This window comes from Pristiophorus japonicus, chromosome 17 (genome assembly GCF_044704955.1).
Source record: "Pristiophorus japonicus isolate sPriJap1 chromosome 17, sPriJap1.hap1, whole genome shotgun sequence".
Classification (NCBI taxonomy): domain Eukaryota; kingdom Metazoa; phylum Chordata; class Chondrichthyes; family Pristiophoridae; genus Pristiophorus; species Pristiophorus japonicus.
This window is the reverse complement of record NC_091993.1, coordinates 113,706,866-113,730,800: the sequence shown is the minus strand read 5'-3', so window position 1 is coordinate 113,730,800 and position 23,935 is coordinate 113,706,866. Positions and strand designations below refer to the sequence as shown.

At 47.3% G+C, this 23,935-nt stretch overlaps 1 protein-coding gene across 1 annotated transcript in view; it reads left to right on the top strand.

Moving 5' to 3' along the window:
* LOC139228278 (uncharacterized) overlaps window positions 1–23,935 on the top strand; it is a 104,867-nt gene that overhangs the window by 29,983 nt on the left and 50,949 nt on the right. Inside the window, exons 2-5 of the mRNA XM_070859461.1 lie at window positions 1,857–1,921; window positions 12,212–12,433; window positions 14,210–14,268; window positions 22,562–22,701. Of these exons, the coding sequence (XP_070715562.1) occupies window positions 1,880–1,921; window positions 12,212–12,433; window positions 14,210–14,268; window positions 22,562–22,701 (463 nt within the window). The 5' untranslated portion in view covers window positions 1,857–1,879. The remainder of the gene's footprint in view (window positions 1–1,856; window positions 1,922–12,211; window positions 12,434–14,209; window positions 14,269–22,561; window positions 22,702–23,935) is intronic.

Genomic DNA, 23,935 nt, shown 5'->3' with positions numbered 1-23,935 from the left:
GGGGGAGAGGGGGAGGAGAGAGTCAAGAGGGATAAGAGGAATTCAGATTGATGGGCCTTCAAAATGTATAAATAGGCAAGACGTGAGGAAAAGCATGAGACCACTTCGGGGAGGGTTTTCATCTGAAAGTTAAGACAAAGAACTCGACATACCATTGGGCACCTTGGTTTGAGAGGACCCTTTACAGGTTAAATGGTCTTGTCAATATTCTATCCCAGGTCCACCCCTGTTTGTTGAGCTGTTTGTGTACGCCAGCCGTCTGTCCGTTCGGTACTAGCTACTTGTCATGGCTGTATGTTTTTGCTGTATAACTAGTGTGCTATATTCAGCCTTAAACTCTGATTACACAAAATATATCCACCATATTGGTGTGCACTCGATCCTGATCATTGGAAAGACCAGAGAAACGTTAATCTCAACAACTGGAAACCAGTGTAGGTCAACCAGCATTGGGGTAAAAGATGAACTGGACTTGATGCGAGTTAGGATTTATTTAAAAAAAAAGAAAGACTTGCATTTATATAGCACCTTTCACGACCACCGGACGTCTCAAAGCACTTTGCAGCCAATGAAGTACATTTGGAGTGTAGTCACTGTTGCAATGTGGGAAATGCGGCAGCCAATTTGCACAAAGCAAGCTCCCACAAACAGCAAAGTGATAATGACCAGATAATCATTTTTTTGGTTCTGTTTTGTTATATACGGGAAGATCCCAGGTCAATATTTTCTATGTGTCTTAAGTGCTCCAGCAAGATGGAGTTCAGCAAAGTTTTCTTGGACCAAAGCTTCCTAGTTTTTACTATGTGGCTTACTGCTGTAGTTGAGTACGCAGTGGGTGCTCTACTACCTAGAAGGACAAGGGCAGCAGGCGTATGGGAACACCACCAACTTCAAGTTCCCCTCCAAGTCACACACCATCCTGACTTGGAAATATATCGGCCGTTCCTTCATCGTCGCTGCATCAAAATGCTGGAACTCCCTCCCTAATAGCACTGTGGGAGCACCTTTTATTTTTAACCAATAAGGGAATTAAGGGTTGTGGGGAGCGGGCCGGTAAGTGGAGCTGAGTCCATGATCTTGTTGAATGGCGGAGCAGGCTCGAGGGGCTAGATGGCCCACTCCTGTTCCTAATTCTTATGTTCACCTCACGGACTGCAGCGGTTCAAGAAGGCAGCTCGCCACCACCTTCTCGAGGGCAGTTCGGGATGGGCAATAAATGTCGGCCATGCCAGTGATTCCCACATCCCAGGAACTCATTTAAAAAAAAACTCGCCCTCCGTCTAGTTGGGTAATATTTAGTCCTGCCAACTCAACAGAAACAGAGTGCACGTAAACAGGACATGGGATGTCCCAGCTCAAGATAAGGGTGGACAGCGGCCTTCAGGATTGTGTAAGGAAACCAGCTGCTTAACCTGCGACCGTGGTCCGATGGGCTCCTGGAGCACCAAGGACACCGAGTGCACAGTACCTAGTGCTGGCACCCGAAACTTATTTGTGCACACAGTCACCCAGAACATACCTCCACCTGGTACGGTATGGGGAAATGTACAATGTAATCCCTGTAAATATGTTGCTCTAATTGTACAGTATTTGATTGAGTCGGTGATGGCAGACAGCCATACCCCCCCCCCCCACCCCACCCCACACGCTAGCTGATAGTAAAGATTGCTCGATTCAACTCAACATCTGACTCCCGAGCGATGATTTCCCACAACAGTGTAGTATGAAGAGGAGAGTTTGTTTATCTTTCAATATGAAAATGCGCATAATTAGTGACCTGCTGTTAGTGAAAATGCTCAGAAGTCTGAGGTTTAACAGTGGATTACTTTGATGTTTTTTTCCGAACTATGTTGCAGCTGTTTGGCCTGATTCACGGGATATGTATACAAAGAATTACAGACAGTGTCCTGTGGAACGAGCTGTAAGTACCCATGATTTTTAATGTTTCCTGCCAGGTTTGGGGACCTTTTTTTAAAAACTAGGCAGCATGCCAGACATGTAATGAACTGTTTGGAAGGGACATGATCTGTCTTGTAATCAGCCTTACACAGCCTGTTACCAGGAGCACAGAATGCTGTGATCTTTGTGGGCTGGCTTCTGCTGTTAAAATTCATAACCTAAAATCATTAATTGCAGAATTTGATACTTGATGTGATGTGTAATGTATTTGCTTCATGGGTTCTTTGCTTAAGCATTCATAGCAACACATTGCTATTAAGAACTAGTTGGTTTATTAGCAAAGGTTTAACAATCACACTACACATTACTAGTTCATCCACCAGGCTCACAACTGCATACCTCATCGTGGATGACCGAGACCCAACTGGCTGGGGTTTTATTGAGTCTTGTGAACATCACGTGACTGGCTAAGCTACTCATAATGCAACAGCTCTACAACTATTTTAAGTTGCACCTGTAAATCAAGTGCCCCCTGATTAAAGGGGGGCTCTAAAACCGACAAACTTAAACAAATTAAACTTTAGACATTGGTGGATTAAATTAAAATTTGGTTGCCGGGGGTGATGATGCACTCCAGTCTGTCCGGCGTCCACCTCTTGCGGATGGCCGCGAGCGTACCGGTGGACACCGCGTGCTCGATCTCCAGGGACACCCTGGCTCGGATGTAACTGCAGAAGAGAGGCAGGCAGTCAGACTGAAATATGCCCTCGACCGTCCGCTGTCTGGACCAGTTGATGGCCACATTGGCCATGCCCAGGAGCAGTCCTACGAGGAGGCCTTCCAACCTGCCCACTCCCCTCCACACAGGGTGCCCAAGGATCAGGAGGGTGGGACTGAAGTGCAACCGGAATTTGAGGAGCAGCCCCTTCAAATATTGGAAGAGGGGCTTCAACCTCGCACATTCAATGTAGACATGGAACACTGGCTCCTATAGACCGCAGAAATTACAGGTGGCCTGGGAGTCTGTGAGCCGACTTTAAAAACCTATTGCACGGGACTGCCAAGTCCCCAATAAATAAAGGGAGGACTCCTGCGTAGAGAGCACTTCATTGGAGACCCCCGTCTCCTCCGGACGGCAAGAGGGTGCGCCATGGCGTGTCAGGATGGCAGACGAGGATGGCACGGTGGAGAGTGCAAGAGCAGCCCGTTCAGGAAACCCCTCCGCGCAGAACTGAAAGGCACGGAGGAGATTTCCCGGAGGAGGCTCAAGTTGTGAGGTGCAGGATCCCGAGGGAGGTTTTGGGGCTTGGCGCCGATGAGAAATTTTGTTCGGACGGGGGTCAGTTCAGACAGAATCGGCCCACGTGCTTGAGCCTCCTCGACACACCTAACGGAGTCAGGGCCCAGTGCTGTTTGTAGCGACTCAATGGCAATGGCATTGGCCACGCGCAACAGCTCTACAATCCTGTGAGCATACTCACCGGTGCATACATTACAACATGTACTGTGGCCCCAAAGCTCCTGGGTCAACAACATTGGCTGAAGTTGAAGAGGAACCATCTTGGTCATTTCTGTCTGGGAGGCTGGCCTATAAGAGCTCACAAGGTTCAGATTGCGCCTTCCAGACTGGAGCATGTAACATTTCATTCAACAGTATCACCCACATGTGGTATAATATGTATACATATTAGATCTTCTCCTTCTCTAAGGCAGTCCCTCGGAGTCTAGAATAACTTGCTTCCACACTAAACTGAGTTCTCGGGTGGCTGATGAGACCAATGCAGGACCTACGGTCTCTGTCAGTGGGGCTGACGGTGGTTGGAGGGACGGTGGATGGGGTGCTTGGGTTGTCATGCGCACCTTCCGCAGTTTGTTCTTGGCTTCCCTGTGCTCCCGGCAAAGAGACTCCAACTGTTCAACTCCTCCCCGAATGTTTCTCTTCCACTGTGAGCGGTCTTGGGCCAGGGATTCCCAAGAGTCGGTGGGGATGTTACATTCTTTCGGGGAGGCTTTGAGGGTGTCCTTGAAGTGTTTTCTCTGCCCTCCTGGGGCTCGCTTACCCTGACTGAGCTCGGAGTAGAGCGCTTGCTTTGGGAGTCTAGTGTCGGGCATGCGAACATCGTGGCCCGTCCATCAGAGCTGATTGAACGTGGCCAGTGCTTCGATGCTGGGGATGTTGGCCTGAAGGAGAACACTGACTTTGGTGCGCCTATCCTGCCAATGGATTTGCCGAGTTTTGCGGAGGCAGCACTGGTGGTACTTCTCCAGTGCTTTGAGGTGCCTACTTTACATAGGCCATGTCTCTGAAGCATAAAGGAGTGTGGGAATCACTACAGATCTATCACTTAGATATAGTAGAGCTGAACCGTTGAAATATGCTTTGGTGTATTGGGGCCCTATTACAATGTTATACTCACTATTACCTGCCTTTCCTCTCCCAAGGGCCATGATCACTGTGTGCACTTCGCCAGCGAGAGTTGTCATGCCATTTTTCATCGAGGGCTGTAGGGAAAATGTCTTGTAAATTGTCTGAAATATGTCCTCAAAATCAAGCTTCAGCTGAAAAGGCAGCCACACAAATTGGAGTCAGTAGTTCAACTGAATGGTGGGACGTGGAAACTGAAGAAACATAGAAACTAGGTGCAGGAGCAGGCCATTCGGCCCTTCGAGCCTGCACCACCATTCAATATGATCATGGCTGATCATGCAACTTCAGTACCCCATTCCTGCCTTCTCTCCATACCCCCGTGATCCCTTTAGCTGTAAGGGCCACATCTAACTCCCTTTTTGAATATATCTAACGAACTGGCCTCAACAACTTTCTGTGGTAGAGAATTCCACAGGTTCAAAGTTCTCTGGGTGAAGAAGTTTCTCCTCATCTCGATCCTAAATGGCTTACTCCTTAGACTGTGACCCCCTGGTTCTGGACTTCCCCAACATCGGGAACATTCTTCCTGCATCTAACCTGTCCAATCCCGTCAGAATTTTATATGTTTCTATGAGATCCCCCCTCTCATTGTTCTAAAGACAGACTTGCATTTATACAGCGACTTTCACGGCCTCCAGACATCCAAAGCACTTTACAGCAAGTGAAGTACTTTTGGAGTGTATTCACTGTCGTAAAGTAGGAAACCCAGCCGCCAATTTGTGTACATCAAGCTCCCACAACCAGCAATGTAATGATGACCAGATAATCTGTTTTGGTTGAGGATAAATATTGGCCAGGACACCGGGGGGAGAACCTCCCCTGCTCTTCTTTGAAATAGTGTCACGGGGAGAAGATGGACAATGAAGATATAGATTTCAACACAGCATTTCCTTAGCAGGGGGATGGTGGTCAGATAAGCACTGTGCCCAGGTGTAGTGCATTCGTGGCCCGTAAATATGTCGTGCCATATATCTGGTCCTGTGGAGCCTTTGATAAAGAAGGGACTGAGAAGTCAGATGGGGAGAAGTGGGATCTGGTCTAGGTGTTCATGCGTCATTAACTTGAGATTTTCCAGGTCACACACTTGGAGGTAAAACCTTCTGCCACACGTGTCACTCAGAGACTACTTAAAACTTGCCTCTTTGACCAAGCGTTTGGTCACCTGTCCTCGCGTCCCCTCCTTTAGCATAATCACAAACTACTGCGGGGCTGGAATCCGAGACAAAAAGAGAACATTTTGGAAACACTGAGGGCCAGGCAACATCCGTGGAGAGAGAAACCGTTAACGTTTCTGTTCTGACGAAGGGTCGTCGGCCTGAAACGTTAACACTGTTTCTCTCTCCAGGAATGCTACCTGTTCCCAGCACTTTCTGTTGGTCTTTTTTGGCTCTCTGTCAGCTTTTATCTGCGCTCCTGTGAAATGTCTTGGGTTTGTTTTACTATGTTAAAGGCACTATATAAATGCAAGTTGTTGTTTATTTAGGAGTTCCTTTTAGTTAGGAACTCCTACATGGCAAGCGAGCCCAAGGTGGGCAGAGGAAACGTTTCAAGGACAACCTCAAAGCCTCCTTGATGGAATGCAACATCCCCACCGACACCTGGGAATCCCTGGCCAAAGACCACTTGGTACCGGAGAGATACAAGATCAGAGTAAGACTTCAGAGACGATGGGTTCCCTAGAATAACAGTAACCAGACGCAGAAAGAATAGATGGTGTGAATGGTAACTGGTACCCATCATGTACAAAGAATGCTCATCCTCATGAGCTAAGCTATAGATAGGCGAAACTAGACATTGTATGGCCTTGTGTTTAACTCGTCTGTGTAATCGTGTGATGGATTGACATGGCAGTGGTCATGTGCATCCAGGAGCTGAGAGTTTAAAAAGAAGCGGTTTTGAGCAGCTCTCCGAGTGCACACCCTGGGGACTGCAAGTGAGACCGAGTTAGCGGACATTCACGTCTTTCGGATTGGTAATGTATGATCGGTTCTTCTGGTCTATTGAAGCTCGTTTTCAGGACTTTACCGTGGTCTGTTGCGTTGTAGGATTTATGACTGAATAAAGCCTGTTAAGAAGGTTTGAGCTGTGCAGTGTTTTCATTGAGAATGCTGAACCAAAATACAAATTTAAAGGCCTAGCTAACGAATTCGTCTAACCGTACTGGTGGAACCTAGGAACAGGAGGAGGCCATTCAGTCCCTCGAGCCTCCTCCGCCATTCCGTGAGATCATGGCTGATCTGTACCCAACTCCATTTACCTGCCTTTACTTCATATCCTATCCCTTGATACCCTTATCGAACAAAAATCTATCTATTTCTGTCGTGATAGCTCCAATTGTATCCATGGTCTTTTGGGGAGAGAATTCCAGATTTCTGCTACCCTTTGTGAAGAAAGTGCTTCTTGATCTCACTCTTAAATGGCTTCGCTCTAATTTGAAGATTATGTCTCCTGTAATGTATTTGCTTCATGGATTCTTTGCTTAAGAATTCATTGCAACACATTGCTATTAAGAACTAGTTGGTTTATTAACAAAGGTTTAACAATCACACTACACATTACCAGTTTATCCACTAGGCTCACAACTGCATGCCTCAGCGTGGATGACTTAGACCCAACTGACTGGGGTTTTATTGAGTTTTGTGAACATCACGTTGAAGGGATTAATACGTGACCATATTTAATGGACTGAAACCGGAACACAAAATATTTACGGTCTTCGATATAGCTAATGGATTTTTGGTCCATACCATTAGCCCAGGAGTCCCAAGATAAATTCGCATTCACGGTAGGAGATAGGCAGTACCTTTGGACGCGAGTGCCCCAGGGTTTTCACAATAGTCCGGCCATATTTCACCGAACTATGAGTCGAGCCTTGGAGACCGTAGATTTAGCCCCCTACCGAAGTACCATCCTCCAATATGTGGACGACCTGTTGATTGCCTCGGAGGCCGAGAGAGGACCTATGGGGGCTCTAATAGAAACCCTGGAAGCCTTAATGGAAGCGGGATTTAAGATAAACCCCAAGAAAGCTCAGATCGGATTAAAGGAGGTGCAGTACTTGGGACACCAACTGGGGACAAAAACAATGCCCCACGACAGAAAAGAAGCAATCCGCATTATGCCCCGATCGAAGCTGGTTCGAGGAGTGTGCAAAGTATTGGGACTTTTTAACTACTGTAGAAATTTTATAGCCAACTTCACGGCAATTGCAGAACCAATACAAAGGCTAGTCAAAGGAGGAAAACCAGCTCTCGAAAGTGTGGAGCGGGGCCCGGAGCAGGAAACCGCATATGGCCAGATAAAGGCAGCCCTAATGTCAGTGCTCGGCTTATGACTGCTCAATAGGAACGCACCGTTTCACATCCATTGTGAGAATGAGGGTGGGTTTTACGGGGCAGTAGTTGCCCAAATGCATGGGGACAGAGCCCGCCCGGTAGCTTACTATTCCACCCAACAGTCGCCCGTGGCAGGAGGTCTGTCAAGATGTGTAGCAGCCTTGGACAGTGCAACCTGGGCGGTGAACATTGCGAGCCAGTAGTAATAATGGGGGAAGTCATACTACACACCAAGCATACCTTGGTGGAAATGCTCAACACCAGGAAATTGTGCTCCGTGTCCAACGTATGCCGGGCCAAATGGGAGGCAGTGTTACTTCCCATAAAAAAAATCGTACGAGACACTGGGGAAAACCCGGCAGAGGGCCTCTTACCCGTGGGTGAGCCTCGTGAGTGCCAGGCACAGGAATGGGAGGACTCACTGGGGCACAAGTGGGATTCCCCTTGAAAACCCCGAGCTGACCCTGTACGTGGATGGGTCCCGGAAATATATTCGGGGACCCTGCATACGGGATGGGCGGTGGTAGACGAAGCACTAAACACTGTCCGAAAGGGAAGGTTAGACGGAGGACTGTCGGCTCAAGTAGCTGAGCTCACTGCCCTGACTGAAGCCCTCCAACTGGCCGAAGGCCGGCGGGCGAATATCTACATGGACAGCTGCTATGCCTTCTGGGTAGTCCATGACTACATGACTGCCTGGGCCAGGAGAGGATTCGTCACTTCGGGCGGGAAGGCTATCAAACAAGAGGGCCGAATCAGACTACTATTAGACGCCACCAGTAAACTCGCAGAGGCAGCAGTGATCAAGGTTAAGGCTCACTAGAAAGTAGTAAACAATGTCCAATGGGGCAATGAAACGGCGGATAAAGTGGCACAGGAAGCAGGGATACCCTCAGCAGTACAGGAAGAAGTTGTATGTAGTATTACCAGGGAAGATATAGACATTGTGAGATTACATGCCGATGTAAGTGATGAAGAAAAGAAAGATTGGGGCACAAAAGGAGGGAGCCAGGGTGACGACTTCGTATGGAGGAAAGATGGGAAGGTGATAGCCCCGGCTTGTATTAGACAAATGCTCATGGAACTACACCACGGCATCAATCATGTCGGATGGAACATCATGATAACAAACATAACTGGGGATTGGTGGTGGCCAGGAATGGGACGGGACGTAGCTAAGTACTGTCAGCAATGTGTCACGTGTGCACAGCACAACCCAGGAAAGGCCGTTAAGGTTAGAATGGCTCACCAACCACGACCAAGGGGGCCGTGGGAGTGTATACAGATAGACTTTACGGGGCAAGAAATACTGTAGTAATAATAGATCAGTTTACGCGGTGGGTAGAAGCGTTCGCCACGCGAAATTGCACCGCAATCACGGTGGCCCAAATATTGGCAGAGGAAGTAATTCCACGTTGGGGCCTCCCTATCCAAATCGATTCTGACCAGGGAACCCATTTTACCGGACAAATAATGGAGGTGTGTGCTATGTTGGGTATTAGACAGAAGTTTCATATCCCCTACCACCCGCAAAGCTCTGGGATGGTAGAACGTATGAACAAGACACTTAAAACAGCCCTAGCAATGGCCATCCAAGAGACGGGACAAGCTTGGGCAGATTTACTACCCACAATCTTGATGAGACAAAGGGCAATTCCTAACCGAGTGACGGGATTAGCTCCATATGAGTCGATGACGGGCCGGGCGATGTGCCTGCCGGAAGGAATCATAACTGGGGGATCCGACGTAGGATCCCTGAGGGATCGGATTGGAAAATACGTCCTGGAAGTGAGGAAGCAACTTAAGGAATTGAGGAAGGAAGTGAGGGAGCGGCAAGCAGGCAGGGTCGAACAGAAGGAATTGGAGGACCAGGGAGAGGTCCCGCAGGTAGGCGTGAAAGTAATGGTAAAATGTCTGCCATTGGGCTGGCCCATTTGAAGTCCTAATTAGCGGAGATACGTGCGCCTGCATAGATATGGGTGGGGTTGGCCGATGGAAACATTGATCCCAGCTCAAAGAATATGAATCCAATGACCTCAGCACCAGCGAATAAAACAAATAACCCTGCCTTCATACACATTCTAGGAAACTGAAGGCGGAAGCTTCAGCAGAAAACGCCGGAAGGAATAAAGACGATCCAAGATGAATGTGTTACACGATATTATGTGCCATTTGCTTTTTTGTGTAATTGTAATATGTAGCCTTGGGAGGATGCGGGCCAGAGTACCCCCACGGACCAAGGGAGAGTTACATGTGAACATCTTTTTGTACATGTCACACACCTATGCCAAGATAGCCAACGTTGCCAGCTGTTGGGTCTGTGCCCATGTCCCCACACACTCGGAGGAAGACATTCCCCTACAGCCAACCCCACTTCGTGATGATGAGATGGCCAGCTGAATGTTTGGAGTTAGAACAGGATCCACACGCGTTGGCTCTTATGCCATAGAGGCAGACGGCAGCACCATGATAAAACGTAAAAGTCATGGGTATAATCCAGAACAGTGTAGTGGGTGGATACAGTCAACCTGTAACGATTCCTATCTACCACTGTTCCTGAGAATAAGGTGTAAGAAGGGACAGGGAGGGGGGGGCTATGTCTCAAGACAGGGATGACCGGAAGATCCTATTGTGAGGTATAGTAACTGCACATATAGCCTTCCCTTACCTGCCGAAGGGGGTAGGGTGACACTCCTGTCATTAAACGGAAACGGTGACTTTTCGGTCCAATGGGACCCCCCAGCGATAAATAAGTATACGCCCTACAACGGGACTCATTTTGTGTGTGGTCACAGGGCCTACTCCTGGCTGCTCTGAGAATGGATGGGATCTTGTTATCTGGCTTATATCGTACCCTACATGTATCACCTGGGTTCTCTGAAGGACCTCCACCGGAGAGCCAGACCGAGCCATCATAGAGAATGAAAGATTCTGGGTCATTGCGTTTCCCTGGTATGGAGCGGGTAAACTGGCAAGGGAATCCATTAACATGGCTTCCGTCCTGGAACAGGTGGCCAACTATACAGCTGAAGCCCTAGTTAAGGTTAATGCAGAGATGGTAGCCCTCCGCACAGTAGCTCTGCAAAATCGGATTGCCCTTGACTATGTGTTGGCAGAAAAAGGGGGAACCTCTGTTCTCATCAGGGCCGAATGTTGTACATACATCCCGGATAGCACGGGAGAAATTACCAATTTGGCTGAGCATGTCCAAGAAGAAGTTAAAAAGCTTAAGCAACCACCAGCCTCCACGTTGTGGGGCTGGTTCTCAGGGTGGTTAGGATCTATGGGAACATCACTAATCCAAGGCCTGGTTACCTTTGTGGTGGTGGTAATAATGCCTATGTATATTACTTAAATGTTGTATCCGCAAAACACTGCCATCTTTACTATCGAGCAGACCTTCACCCAACCACCCTCAAACTACGAGAACCTAGCAGTGTCTCAGAAGGTGGCGTACGTACGGCCAAAACACCTATATGATGAGGTTTTACGAGCAGCAGAATGAGGTGCGACAGGAGATGGGAACCTGGACCCCGGAGTGGAGACCCCGGGGCTCGGGAACCGGCACATCACGTCACCAATTTCTGCATAAAGACCGAGCATACGTTGGCCTAGAATTATGTATATGAAAAATTTTGGCCAAATGGGGGATTGAAGGGGTTAATAGGGTTAGTGCGAAATTGCTGTGCTGGAGAAGAACAAAACAATCGACCCAGCATGTACTGAATGACAGGATGCGATAAGCAATTGCGAAAAGGTCACAAGATGCTGAGCAACATGGAAACTAACTGCCAGCGAGAGGGAAGAGGTCGATCGCACACCAGATGCTGGCCTAAAATAAAGAAGTGTGCCGAACAACAAACTGTAAAACTGCTGTATGGGGACTTTTGAAATGTCAGATGATCGGGTCATGTGGAAGTAGTGACATGTGACCTCTGCGGTTTACGACTTTAAATATGCTGTATGTGTAACACCAAGTTGAGTTTGTGCCTGGTTGAGGAACCTACACATAACTCCCCTGGTACCTTGTATTAATAAACTGTGTGTGTTCTCTACTCTCTCATTTTGGTCTCGGAGTAGATTTATTTCTACCTCGGAGTTTTACCCCAACAACGTGATTGGCTAAGCCACTCGCAATGCAACAGCTCTAAAAGGCTGTGAGCATACTCACAGGGGCATACATTACATCTCCTTTTTCTTGACTTCCCCCACCAGGGGAAGTAGTTTGCATCGAATCCTTTCAACATTTTAAAGTCCTCGATCAGATCACCACCTCAATCTTCTAAATTCCAGGGAATACAAGTCAAGTTTAAACAGCTTGACTTCCAAATGTAGCCCTCTAAGCCCCAAAATACCAGTACTGTGCCAGTAATTGTTGGGATTACACCACCCCGATCCTGGGTGAACTGTCAATTTAACATTGGTTGAGCTGAAATGTAATTGGTAAACAGGAGTGACCCTGGATGTTTGAGGCCATGTCTTTGTACCTTCACACCCGGTACTGCGGCAAATGTGGTGATGTGTGTTTTATTTCTTCCCTCCTCCGTAGCCCCACAGCAAAGAGATGGAGTTGGTCTACAAGCGATGTTTCCAAAGTGAGCCCGCAGCACGTGGGCAGTCTCTGCACCTTCCTCGCGTTCCTGACCAGAGGCAACAGGCAAAGCCTATTCCTCCTCATAAACCCAGCAGCGATGAAAACGCCAAGGAGCAGGGAAGCGCTGTCCACCCAAAGTGTGTGCGCCCAGTGGTGCACATCAAGCCAACTGAGCGGGTGAGTGATGTTGAAATATCGCAATGAAGGGGCGTAACCCTAGAGCGAAGGGGCCATTTTGCACAACATCAGAGTGGTAAGGCTCACAATCCTGCAGATTAAAGTGTTGCCGATCTTTTTATTCCTTGCCAATTTTCTTCTTTCCCCACCGCTCCGTAGATACTGACTCCTTGGCATGCCACACACATCCTCTGATACCTCGCCCAAACAGTCATTGCGATGCTCGACTGTGCTATTTGACACTGGGGAGCAGCGCAGTCCAGTCTCTGTCATCCATACACGTACTTCCAGCAGAGTTCACTACATAGTGACCAGGAATGGACATCCTGGCTAATCTGTCAGCCAGTGGCTCAGTGGGTAGCACTCTCGCCTCTGAGTCCGAAGGTTGTGGGTTCAAGTCCCACTCCAGAGACTTGAGTCCAAAAATCTAGGCTGACACTCCCAGTGAAGTGCTGAGGGAGTGCTGCACTGTCGGAGGTGCCGTCTTTCAGATGGGACGTTAAGCCAAGGCCCCATTTGCCCTCTCAGGTGGATGTAAAAGATCCCATGGCACTATTTCAAATTGGAGCAGGGTGTCCTGGCCAATATTCATCCCTCAAATCAACATCACTACAAGCAGATTATCTGGTCAGTATCGCTGTGCTGTTTGTGGGAGCTTGCTGCGTGCAAATTGGCTGCTGCATTTCCCACATTACAACGGTGACTATACTCCAAAAAGTACTTCATTGGCTGTAAAGCACTTTGGGACCTCTGGTGGTGGTGAAAGGCGCTATATAAATGCAAGTCTTTTTTCTTTCTCCATAGTCCTGCAATTTTTTTTTTTCCTTCAGATAATTATCCGATTCCCTTTTTAAAAGCCACGATTGAGTCTGCCTTCACCACCCTTTCAGGCAGTGCATTCCAGATCATAACCACTCGCTGCGTAAAAAAAGTTTTTCCTCCAGTCACCTTTGGTTCTTTTGCCAATTACCTTAAAGCTGTGACCTCTGGTTCTCGACCCCTCCGCCAATGGGATCAGTTTCTCTCTATCTACTCTGCCCAGACCCCTCATGATTTTGAACACCTCTACCGAATCTCCTCTCAACCTTCTCTGCTCTAAGGAGAACAACCCCAACTTCTCCAGTCTATCCACATAACTGATCCTCATCCCTGGAACCATTCTCGTAAATTTTTTCTGCACCCTAAGGCCTTCACATCCTTCCTAAAGTGTGGTGCCCAGAATTGTACACGATTGTACATGTTGAGGCTGAACCAGTGTTTTATAAAGGTTCATCATAACTTCCTTATTTTTGTGTTCTATAAAGCCCAGGATCCCATCTGCTTTTTTTTAACCGCTGTCTCAATCGGTCCTGCCTCCTTTAATGCTTTGTACATATTTCCCCCCAAGGAAATCCATTTAATATTGCAACAAAGGAATTGGAAGTTAAATCTTGTATTTTATTTGCTGAACAATTTATTTTATTCAATAATTGACTCTCAGCAAACAACATGGCTGTAATTTGCTGGGGTATGTGTTCAGCTATTCACCCTTGGAGGAATTGTTGATAGTCTTGGTTCTGCTGGTTAACAGGAAGGCACATCCCTTCCCGAGAAAGGAGGGAAGATAACTAGCCTTCCTTGGAAGTTGGAGCAGCGATGGTGGATTATGTAATTGTCTAAGGAGCGTAACATTTGCATGTGTATATACCTGAGACAGTCTGTACTCGAGGATTGTAATATTTCGATCCTTCAAAAAGTATAATTATACAATGAAGCCTTTCTCGTTTTCACTGACAGAAAGATAACAGTTATGGTTATGGTGCAATGAAGACTGGAAGAAGCAAAGTTCACGAAAGGTATGTAACGTTTATCAACAAAGGCTTTTTCATCTTGAAAATCCTGTTGTGTTTTGCAAATCCGCCTTTGCGATTTGGCAGATTAGCGATAATTTGCTTTTTGCAGTCCCTGTCAGGAAGTGTGGAAACTTTGTTTCCCCCACCCTGATGGTACAAAGATTTACTGGGCTGATACAGGGCCTTGGTGAGGCAACACCTGGAATATTGTGTACAGTTTTGGTCTCCTAATCTGAGGAAGGACGTTCTTGCTATTGAGTGAGTGCAGCGAAGGTTCACCAGACTGATTCCTGGGATGGCAGGACTGACATATGAAGAAAGACTGGATCGACTAGGCTTATATTCACTGGAATTTAGAAGAATGAGAGGGGAACTCATAGAAGCATATAACATTCTGATGGGATTGGACAGGTTAGATGCAGGAAGAATGTTCCCGATGTTGGGGAAGTCCAGAACCAGGGGTCACAGCCTAAGGATAAGGGGTAAGCCATTTAGGACTGGGATGAGGAGAAACTTCTTCACTCAGACAATTGTGAACCTGTGGAATTCTCTACCACAGAAAGTTGTTGATGCCAGTTCGTTGGACATAATCAAAAGGGAGTTAGATGTGGCCCTTACGGTTAAAGGCATCAAGGGGTATGGAAAGAAAGCAGGAATGGGTTACTAAAGTTGCCTGATCAGCCATGATATTGAATGGTGGTGCAGGCTCGAAGGGCTGAATGGCCTACTCCTGCACCTATTTTCTATGTTTCTATACCAGAACTGAGAGGATATCCTTATCAGGAAAGTTGAACAGGTTGGAGCTCTTAGCTCTAGAAAAGAGAAAATTAAGGGGGTGACCTGATAGAGGTCTTTAAGATGATGGAAGGGTTTGATAGGGTAGACGTAGAGAAGATGTTTTCAGTTGAGGGGGAGTTTAAAACTCTGGGCCATAAATATAAGACCGTCACTAATAAATCCACTAATGAGGAATTCAGGAGAAACTTCTTTACCCAGAGAGTGGTGAGAATGTGGAACTCGCTGCCACAGGGAATAGCTGACGTGAATAGCATAGATGCATTTAAGGCAGGGGAGGGCAATTATTTGTGCTGGAGGGCCATTGGCAAGCTTTGGCGAGCTGTTGAGGGCTGCACACCAATGTTCCCCTGAAGGCCGTGCACCAATCGGGAGGTCCCGTGCAGGACGCTCACCAGCCCCTGATGCCGGAGGAGAAACCGCGCGGCAAATTCGAGGGAACATTGCCACAGACACACAATGTCACCTTAACAAAACAACACTACCGTTAAAATTAAAAACCGTGAATGCAATGTCCCATATACCTGGCTCCATTTAGTTATGCCTCCATTGTGCTGACTAAGTGTGATAATATTAAACCATGTGAATAATTGTGCAAGAATTAATAACCTCACTAACCGTCATTGGTGAGGGCAGAGTGCTAAATTGATCAATTTGAAACAGGCCAACTCATAGCGTTGATCACCACTCCCTCGTCAACCCTCCCAATGACGTAAACAATTCCAATAGCACAGATACTATCTTAAATACACAATGTAGTGTAAAATAGGAAAATCTTCCGCTACTTCATGAATGCAATGATTGATCGAGGGTTATATGTTGTACTGAAGGTCTATGTGGCTGTTTGACTGAGCGGCGCGAGTCTGTAGGCTCTCTGACACGAGAGGTGTTCTCTCTCTGTGTGCGGAGTACAGGAGTCCGAGCCTTCGCAAGGCCTGAACTACAATCCGTGCCATTGCCTGGAGTCCATGTGCTCCGGGATCCTCTCCCGTGTCTAAGACAGCGATGAGAGCCCCTGCCCCCACCCCCCACTGCCGTCGTACTCTGGGGTCTTGGAGAGGAAAAACACAACACCCGCCTCTTTCTTCAGTAAACAAGTCATCGGGATGAGCAGCCGTGACTCAACAACAACAACAACTTGTGTTTATATAGCACCTTTAATGTAGTGAAATGTCCCAAGGCGCTTCACAGGAGTATTGTGTGAATAAAAAATTTGATACTGAGCCGCATAAGAAGAAATTAGGGCAGGTGACTTTTAAGGAGCGTCTTGAAGGAGGATAGCGAGGATGAGAGGTTTAGGGAGGGAGTTCCAGAGCTTGGGGCCCAGGCAACAGAAGGCACGGCCACCGATGGTGGAGCGATTTATAATCAGGGATGTTGAAGAGGGCAGAATTAGGAGTGCAGATATCTCGGGGGGAGGGATTAGAGGGGGTGGGGGTGGGGCAAGGGCCGGGGGGGGTTCTCATCGCTGACTTAGCCACGGGAGAGGACCCCGGAGCACATGGACTCAACGCAGACTAGTGTGCAGCTTGCGCTCTGGCTGTATTTTTCCCACCACTGGGCCAGAAGTTCCCCCCACTCTTCCCTGAGGAAACTCCCAGAAATGGCAGGGACCTGGGTCTGGGCCGGAGTTATGCCGGGGGCTGGCGGTGCTCCCGCACGATTCAGGCAACACCTTTCACCCCACTGCACCAATAAACAAAGACTAGCACTTTACAACTCGCTGGAATGAAACCGAGCCCAGGACTCAGTTTGAATTTGTCGCTAACATTCCCTTGGGGACGAGTTGAGACTAAAATCTTGCTGCACATTTAATTTTTTTTTTTAAAGTTCTAAGCAAACAATCTTCCAATCGATTCGCTTGCTTCAATTCCGAGTCATGCTGCCATTGCCATTATTTTATATATTTAAAGTACTTGTGTTTTCGTGCATTTGTCCGGAAAGTTTGCACAGATTAATGGAAACAACCCACAAACCTGTCACGTTGCAGTGACTGAGTGTGAATAACTTTGCTGATTTACAAGCTGCAGATTATGCAGCAAGGTTTCTGGTTTCCCTGTAATCGCTTCTTTCTGCTTCACTTTCGATTTCTGTTCTCACTCCAGACATTTGAGTCTGGTGCTGCAGATCCCGTCGCCACCAGCAGAGGGCGTTCTACGCAGCACAGTCTATATATTGTTTTTTTTTGTTGCAAACTTGAACGGAGCAGTTACAGTGACGGCACATTGATGCAGCAAACAGCAGATTGGACTTACCCTGCCTCTGTTTTTGGTTGAGACTCCCCTGCTGTCTTGGAGACAATGACCCGCCTCCTGATGTCATGTGGGGCGGGCATTTGAACCTCCGAACCAAGCCTCAGCGGGCTGGATAGATTTCATTAGTGGGCTGCATTTTGTCCTCCACTGATTTAAGGGGAAGCTAGCTAAACATATGAGGCTCTGAAAAAAAGTTTTTTTTCTTGCGTTGCCTTTGGTTCTGTTGCCAATCGCCTTAAATCTGTGTTGTCTGGTTCTCGACCCTTCCACCAATGGGGACAGTAGTGACTGATGTACAACGGTCACCACACGTTAAAAAAATCCACGCACAGGCATCTTCCACCCCCTCAATTGGAGTTCAGGACTGGAACATCGGGTCCTTCATCGAAACACCTGTGAACTCTTGTGGAAGCAAGTCATCCTCGTTCGAGGGACCGCCCGTGATGATGAATGGGGACAGTTTATCTCCATCTACTCTGTCCAGACCTCCTCGTGATTTTGAACACCTCTATCAAATCTCCTCTCCACCTTCTCTGCTCCAAGGAGAACAACCCCAGCTTCTCCACGTAACTCAAGTCCCTCATTCCTGTGTGTTTCTCTCCCAAAATTGTGACACCTGCCATAGGGCTAGATAAACCGAGAGAGTCCAACAAATAATACAAACAGCAAACCAGGGAATGCTGTTGTGTAAAAGTTCCACGGTAAATCCATTTAATATCGCAACCAAAGAGGTGATGCTAGTTATATTTATTGAACCGCTTACTTTAATCAGCGCTATTGACCTTCAACACACATCATTGCTATAATGTTAGTATTACATTTTTTTTATGTCAGTTTTTCCCTCGCCAATTTCCTGCCCACCTGACGCTCCTTAAAACCTACCTCTTTGTCCAAGCTTTTGGTCACCTGCCCTGATTTCTTCTAATGTGACTCGGTGTCAAATGTTTTAGCTCATAATACTCTTGTGAAGCACCTTGGGACGTTTCACTATGTTAAAGGCGCTATATAAATACAAGTTGTTGTTGGATTCAAGCTGAAGTGACTGACTATGGTGTGGCCGTGTGATGGGGCACCTTCCTGGCCTGTGACCATACTGCGTTGTGGATTGGTTGAGGAGATGTGCCTTGATGGCCATAAATCTGATTGTGTGGGGCTGGGGGCAGGGACCTGAGTGGGAATGAGCGCTTCCAGTGAGAGTCGGCTTAAACTGCTCGCCAGCTCCCCCTAGTGGCTGATCAGGAGGAAGCATCAGACTAAATTGAGGAATTGCGAAAGAATCACAGGGCTAGACTTTCCACTTCACATCGCCCATCTATCGCCCAAAACTGACCTCTATCGCCCATTTTCATGAAAAAGTGGAAACTAGGCCCAAAACATCGCCGGAAAAACAGGTGCCCCAAGTTTCCACTCTCATCGCCGAAATGATCGCCTACACAAAGCCCATCCCAAGTTTTGGCACCTAGCATGCACTTCGCTGGGCTGATGCAAGACCCAAAAGATCGCTGAGAAATAGTTGCTTTTATTGGACTTAACAGAAGGAAATGGGCACTACGGACGCCATTTTGAAGATTGGAGGAAGGGCGGAAGCAACAGAAAAGAAGCAGCTAAATAGTTGTGAGTTATCTAGAGAGTTATTTAAAGATAATTCAACTCATTAGATTAGGATATATATAATATATTAGGTATTGTATAGGCTTTTATTTTTGAAAAGTGCTTTTATATATAGTGAAATTAATTACTGATATTGTAGGGGCCTATTAAACTGACTGGATTACAGCGTAGAGAGTACAGAGATTATTTTAAATTAGTGAAAGTAATTATTGATAGTGATATGGGGCCTATGCTTTCCCTGCCATTAATTATAACTGCTCACACACTGGTTACTGAAAGGATCAAGCGAAGAGGTGGCAGAGTAATGCGTAGACGGAGACGGAGACGAAGACAGAGGAGACAACCATTCAGCCAACGAAGGTACACGGAAAAGCAGTCTTACCTGAACTTGTCTGAAATCGCTTGTCTTAGGAGGCTGCGATTCCAGAGGGTCGGCGTCTGCAATATTTTGCGCCTTGGAATCACCACCTGCACACCTGGTCCCGGTGCCTCATCCATCTCAATAGAGATGGCCGCAGGTTGTTTCGTTGTGTCCCCTCTTTTTCCACCCCCCCCCCCCCCCAACCACCACAAAAAGAATATTGTCCTTCTCCTCCTCCTCCTCCTCCTCCTCCTCCACACTTGGCAGCTGTTCCTCCTCTTCCTCCTGCGAGATATTTGACGGTGCAGGAGGACTGGATGAGACACTTGATCTTAAAGACGAATGACATTTCTAAACAACTTATTAGGTGCTCATTATTAGTAAATATACATATCAATTTTTCAATAACCCATAACATAAGAATACTTTTCAATAGCCCATATGCACAAGGGTTCACCAGGGCTGCCACGACCTCCTTCGTAAATCAAGAGTACATCAAAAGTATATATTAAATTGCATTATAATTGCAGGACATTACATGCGTAACTAAGATATTTTTAAGATGTCTTTAATAATGTTTGACACATTGCACAGTTCCTATTACTCACGAGACTCGAGGGTGGGTTCGGCCACACCACGGGTCGTGACCGAACGGCTGTCCGGCCCCACTAAGGCGACCGCAAGCTCCTCTTATTCCGATTAAAATCTGCACCTGAGCAGAGCCGCCGCCTGTCCTCCTCTGCTCGGCTCGATTGATAGATATCTTCTTCTGTAAATGATAAGATAACATTGCCTGGCATAAGCTAATGGACTTGGTAATAAACATTTAAGATTGATAGATTTAAATGTTCGATTAGAAATTTGCAATGCATTGCCTATGAAAATATTTCATAATATAAAATTCAACTTAGTGTTGATGCATAAATTAATTAATACTACAAGGAAATGACATTCAAGATTCCTATTAAAATTTGCATGCATCATTTAAATATTACATTTATAAAATATAAAATGCAACTTACTCTGGTTGCTGTCGACAAGCTTTTCCACCTTTTCCTGCACTGGTCAGGTGTATGTGCTTCATTCGAGGCCGAGGTTACGACATCGGCAATCTCGGCCCATGTTTTCCGATATGCACGGGGTGGAGATTTTCCATGCCCACCCCGTGTCAAGTCATCCCACCTACCACTTACTATGTTATCGAGTGCCTCGTTGGCCTCCTCGCTAAAAGGTTTAACCCTTTTCCTCTCACTATCTCCCTCCATTCTTTCTTTTATCTATTATATCTATTATTATATAATATATTATAATGTATTATTTTTCAATATTGTGCAATAAAAAATTATAAGTCGATAAGAATTATTTTTCAATCCGAATTCAAAAATCACTTCCACCAAACACAAAACAGCTCTTCCTCTTGCGCGCTCTCTCTCTCTCTCTCTGCCCCTCCCTGTGCTTCTGAGCATGTGTGATGACCCCTGACATCTCAAAACGCAGCAAAGAAATTTAACCACAAAAAAAAATCCCACACGTGCGCAGAATAGCGTTGCTAGGGAAGCTTTTTTTTTTCTTTGACTTCAGTTTTCGGTGCGATCTCAAATCACATCGGCCATTTGACATCGCAGGGGTAAGGCCGAGTGGAAAATTGCAACAAAAAAAAAGGGCCTTGTGCCGGCGATCAGCAAGGCCGAGACATCCCACATCGCTGGAACATGGCCCATTTTTTGGGGTCTTAGGCACCTAGTGGAAATTCTAGCCCATAGAAATTTACACCATTTTGGCCCATTGTGTCCGCACCGGCCAACAAAGCTATCCAGCCTAATCCCACTTTCCAGTTCATGGGGCTCAATTTTCCCCAAACCTGTTTTCTGGCATATTGTCAGAGTTGCGTCGCTTATTTAGGTCCAGAAATGCACCAGAAAAACATGTCCAAACTTTCCCCGATGTTTCTGCTGTAATCCGGATCCGGACCCGCACAGCGTGGCCAGTCGCCTCGGGGGGGTGGAGCCTGCGGTCTGCGCCAAAAAACGCAGCCGGGCCTTCTGCGCCTGCGTGGGGATAAAAAACTCACGTTCTTGACGTCGTTGAAATGGCCGCACATGCGCAGTAAAGTCCTCTCTTTCCTCTTTACTCCTCCCCCCCCTCCCCCCCCCCCGCCCCCGCGAGTCTTGTGACCTCTCTCTCCCTCCACCCCCCCCCCCCCCACCCCACCCCACCCCCTCCCCGGGCACCAAGCCTTCAGATCGGCTACCTCCGGTCCCCAAGTGAGGTGCCTTCCTGGTCCGCTGTGGCCGGTGAGTGCCAGTCAGTTTGCTCCCTTCCCCGCCAAGCTTCTCCGCTCACCGAGTAAGTGCCGGTCCCAGTCCGCTGTGGCCGGTGAGTGCCATCAGTTTGCTCCCTTCCCCGCCAAGCTTCTCCGCTCCCCGAGTAAGTGCCGGTCCCGGACCGGCCCCTAGCCCAGGCCTCCGATGTACTTGCCCGCGCTGATTTCTTTAACTCTCCGCAAGGGTTTTCTCGAGAGACCACATAGACTGGCCTAAGCAGAGATGGAGTAACTATCAGCTGGCCAAAGTTCACTAAATGGCCAGAATTGGCGGAGGTGGCTGGTTACGCCGTCCTTGGATTGAAAAAAAAAAGTACCAAAAAAAAACGGAATTAAATGAGTTACACTGGTGCAAATTGATTGGAGAAACTGCGGATTTTTAAGTCCAGCCAGAAAAAGCAGCCTGTTACAAAAAAACGGCGCTAATCACCGGGGAAAATTGAGCCCAGGGTCCATTGCTTTGTAGGTTACGGCACTTCAGGTGCACATCCAAGTACTTTTTAAAAGTGGTAAGGGTTTCTGTCTCTACCACCCTTTCAGGCAGTGAGTTCCAGACCTCCACCACCCTCTGGGTGAAAAAAAATTCCCCTCGCATCCCCTCTAAACCTATCAAATTAAATCTATGCCCCCTGGTTGTTGACCCCTCTATTAAGGGAAATAGGTCCTTCCTATCCACTCTATCGAGGCCCCTCATATAATTTTATACACCTCAATCAGGTCTCCCCTCGGCCTCCTCTGGTCCAAAGTAACCAACCCTAGTTTATCCAATCTTTCTTCGTAGCTAAAATTCTCCACCCCAGGCAACACCCCGTAAATCTTCTCTGTACCCTCTCTAGTGCAATCACATCTTTCCTGTGGCCTAACTCGTGTTTTATATGGCAGGAGGTAGGAGATGTTTCATTAGCTGCAGTTTTTGTTTACTGGTTTTCCCTTTTGACGCCTTGGTCACAGGGAGAACAAAGAACGCACCATCCACGATGATGAGAAGCTCACTGCTCCTGAGAAAGCTGTCAAATCCTGCAGTAATTCTTCACACAAGAGCAGAGAAAGCAGCACAGTTTACCCTTTACCTCCTTGGACATCTCAGCAGGGTGAGGAGCAATTTCTAGTTGACTTGGTATTTTTTTAAAAAACTGTCGCGGTTCAGTGAGTGTTTTCAGTTGCTATTCCAACACACTGAACAATTTTAATTCAGTGCTGTCAGCTGTGGCTCAGTGGGTAGCACCCTCGCCTCTGAGTCAGAATGTTGTGGGTTCAAGTCCCACTCCAGGCACTTGAGCACAATCTAGGTTGACACTCCCAGTGCAGTGCTGAGGGAGGGCTGCACTGTCGGAGGTGCCGACTTTTGGATGAGACGTTAAACCGAGGCCCCGTCTGCTCTCTCAGGTGGATGTAAAAGATCCTATGGCAGTATTTCGAAGATTTCTCCTTATGTGGCTTGATGTCAAGTTTTTTTTTGTCTGATAACACTCCTGTGAAGCGCCTTGGGAAGTTTTACTACGTTAAAGGCTCTATATAAATACAAGTTGTTATATTTGGTCGGTTATATTGCAATAGGTAATGTCGGTGCTGTTAATTTTTTTAAAATGTGCTTGGCATGCTTCAAGAACATTTCCTCCCTTGCCTCGATCGCAAACCCGTGACTTAATGGATTGGAAACTTTGCACGAGCAAATGTGGGAAAAGCGCAGCAGGTCTCTCCGCAACTGGAATGAGAAAAGGCAGGTTCATGTTTTGGGTTGAACCCTTCGTTGTACTTGGTCCTCTGACTGAGAACTAGACACAACATCAGCTTGTTCCTTTTTCCAGTTGCTAATGAACCTGCTGTTGTCATGTGAGGGAATCCAGGGATATGGAACGATGGCTGTTGAAAGAAAGACTTGCATTTCTATAGCGCCTTTCACAACCTCAGGATGTTCCAAAGCACTTTACAGCCAATGAAGCACATTTTAAAGTGTAGTCACTGTTGTAATGTAGGAACATTGAGGTGCAGATCAGCCATGATCTGATTTGAATTTAGAACAGGTTTTGAGGGGCTGAATGGCCTCCTCCTGTTCCTAAGTACACAAGGCTGGGTATTTCCAGCATTTGCTGTTTTTGGTTTGATTTTGAACCTCCCTGATCCAGAACTCCCTTGTCTGGAACCACCCCTCGTCCAGAACCATTTCCGGCCACCGGGTGGCGCATGCGCAGAACTCCAACATGAACAAATTGAAGTCCTTCCTCGCTGCCGACTCCCGCAATCGCTGGCCTGACCCCGCGATCCACTCCACCCTCCCCCATTCCCCCCGCCCCATGATCTCTCTGCCGCACTCCCAGCCCCAAG